The 2,700-nt window shown below is 42.0% G+C and overlaps 1 protein-coding gene across 1 annotated transcript; it reads left to right on the forward strand.

Moving 5' to 3' along the window:
- The first annotated feature begins 824 nt into the window (after window positions 1-824).
- Window positions 825-2,689, forward strand: LOC119585928. Its single transcript, XM_037934647.1, has 2 exons — window positions 825-1,037; window positions 1,239-2,689. The coding sequence occupies exons 1-2, from the start codon at window positions 857-859 to the stop codon at window positions 2,687-2,689; spliced, it is 1,632 nt and encodes a 543-aa protein (XP_037790575.1). The 5' UTR covers window positions 825-856.
- Window positions 2,690-2,700: the final 11 nt, after the last annotated feature.

Raw genomic sequence — 2,700 nt, forward strand, 5'->3', positions numbered from 1 at the left:
TGAGAAATTAATTTAATGAAAGAATATATATAATATTTGACCCTTCCACTGAATACTCTTTCTCGAATCTGTTTGTTTAGTTGTGGTTCTTTTAATAAACAATATCAGTGATAATTCTGACCCAGCTATTGAAAACTATATTTAGGTATGTAAATCAATACATGCAACATTTTTTATCTTTTATGAGGAAATGCCCCCACCTGTCTCCTGGTCATATGAAAATGTAAGGAAATTTGGTAACTACAAAGCCTTAATCTTTTCATATGTTTATTATTTTAATTAGAAATGGAATTAGGAAAGAAAGGAATTTGGAGATAAAGCTTGCTGTTCCAGATATAGGTAATTTATAAGAAGCCATCAGGATAGGAGTGCATAAATGTCTGTGCAGAAATGTAGCACAGTGTGTCTTACTCTTATAAGCTAAGATGTGCAATTTCATGATAATGTATATAGTAGTCACCTAGAACATCCGTACCATTAGGTTTGCACCCATGCTATAACTAAGGTTCCATTAGCCTCATCTGACATTGGATCACACTCAACATGGGGATATCACCTATTTTTGTCAGCCCAGGTGATGATCTGTAGTCGATGATTGTTTTTGGTGTATTACAGTTTTAACCAATAAGAATGTTCTGAAGCCAAGTGTAATTTATATAATATAACCAAAATAGGAAGCTAGTTGACTGAAGGAGGCTCAGGGAACAGACTAAGTCTGGGAAGTGGAATCCAGGTTTTAGTGTGAGTAAAACACAGAGGTGAAATGTAATGTAGAAAGATTCAGTGTGTAATAAAGAAAAATCTTGCCTGCCATTGCAGATGATCGAGGGCTGTGAATGAGTACACTTGTGCTGCGATGGGAGACGAACCACCCCCACTGCCACCCAAGATGAGGTCTTCGACAGGTGTGCGCTACACGGAGCAGGACATGGCCAAGGCTTTGGAGGAGGAAAACAAGGAGTATGAGAGAATTAGAAGGGAGCTCGGGCGCTCACACTCTCAGAGGCAGGCTCCACTGAGGGAGAATGGACTCCATGGTGAGTGAGGGAGCCAGAGGATGTAATATAGTAAATACTATAATTGATAATTTGTCATTATGATAACTATTTCTAATAATTAGATAGGAGAAATTCAGGAATTTCTCATAATTAGATAGGAGAAATTCAGGAATTTCTCATTGATATTTGTGGGTAGTCATGGGGTACTCTTACCAGAAAAAAACAAAACTTTTCTTTCAGATGCACCGAGGTCTCAGACTCCTACTGAAAGGCACAGTAGACCAGTAGAAGTTAAGCCAAGGCCTCGACCAGGTAACAAGCCAGCCCAACCTACACCTAAGCCACGCACTATTAGCCTCACTCAAAACACCCCTAAAGCACCTGTCAAGTCAAGATCTGCCTCGCATTCCTTGTATAGCCATTCACTCATTGCTGCAGAATCGGTTTCTGTTAGTAACAGTAGGGCCTCCCCAACCAGCACAATTGCAGAAAGTGGTAATGATCAGCAAGACTTGATATCCTTTAATAGCCCTGAGAAACCAAAGAACGACATCCTGGAGTATCTCCATACTGTTAATGCAAACCAGAAGTCAGTGGTACCTGTGTCTACTTCTCAGGGAACGTACAGAGTGCACAGTATAAGTAGACAATCATACAGTTCTCACCATTCATCTTCTGTGGGACCAACATCAAGTCTAACAACATATCAAGGTGCCATGACCCCAATGTTTTCTGGCTCTCAGTGTCCAGCAATAACTCAAAATGGAACTTCATATCCCAACTATAGCCATAGTTCCACAGGAACCTCATATAGACCAACATTACCCACAGTGCAACCTACAACTAGTAACCTTATCCTCAACTACCCCAGTAGCCTTGGACAGTTAGTACCAGTGATGCCACCCTTGCCCCAAAGATGCCCAGTGGTTGACCTTCACAATGTAGGAAATATGTTTAATCAGCTGACAATACCTAAGGGTGCAAAAGGTTCCCCAGTGGGGACACCAACCACTGCCGGGTTAACATTACCAGACCCAGCAATAAGTGCCTCCACTGCTGGAAGAATTGTCAGTGCATCCAACAGTGATGATCTCATTGACTTGGGGAAGGGGGGGAGTTTAACGGATAGTGTAGATGCCTTAGAAACAAAAACCAGTGTCTTAGATGTGTTCGATCCCATTATGCTTAAAGCCAAAGAAGAGTTGAGGAGAAAAAACACTTCTGCTTCCAATAGTGTAAGTAGTAAAGAGCACCACCCCGATCCATCTTGTGTTCCCATCAGTGATGAGGCCCAGGAACTACTCCGTTACAAGTGCTCCAAAAAGCTTAATGATGATGAGATGAGCTACTATGAACAAGTAGACCCCTTTGAGTACATGCACCCTGGGGCAAGCAGCACAAGGTCTGACCCTGTCTATGACATTTACTATGGCCTTGTCAGTCCTGGTGCCGTAGGGGGAGAAACATTTGACATCCCTCCACCTCTTCCACCGCGCTCATCCGTCAAGGAGCCTGAAGTGGAGCTGCGGAAGAGTGTGCGCAGTCCTCGTGCAGAGAAAAAGTTCATGGAAAAGGTAAGCAGAAACTATTTTTGGCATTATTTTAATGTTCTAGTTTTGGCCACCTTTCGTTTGTGTAGCTGCTTCCTGCCTGCTTCTAGTGGTCTTAAAAAGTGTGATTTATGTAATTAATGTCAGTAGAC

Source organism: Penaeus monodon, chromosome 20, assembly GCF_015228065.2.
Source record: "Penaeus monodon isolate SGIC_2016 chromosome 20, NSTDA_Pmon_1, whole genome shotgun sequence".
Taxonomy (NCBI): Eukaryota; Metazoa; Arthropoda; class Malacostraca; order Decapoda; family Penaeidae; genus Penaeus; species Penaeus monodon.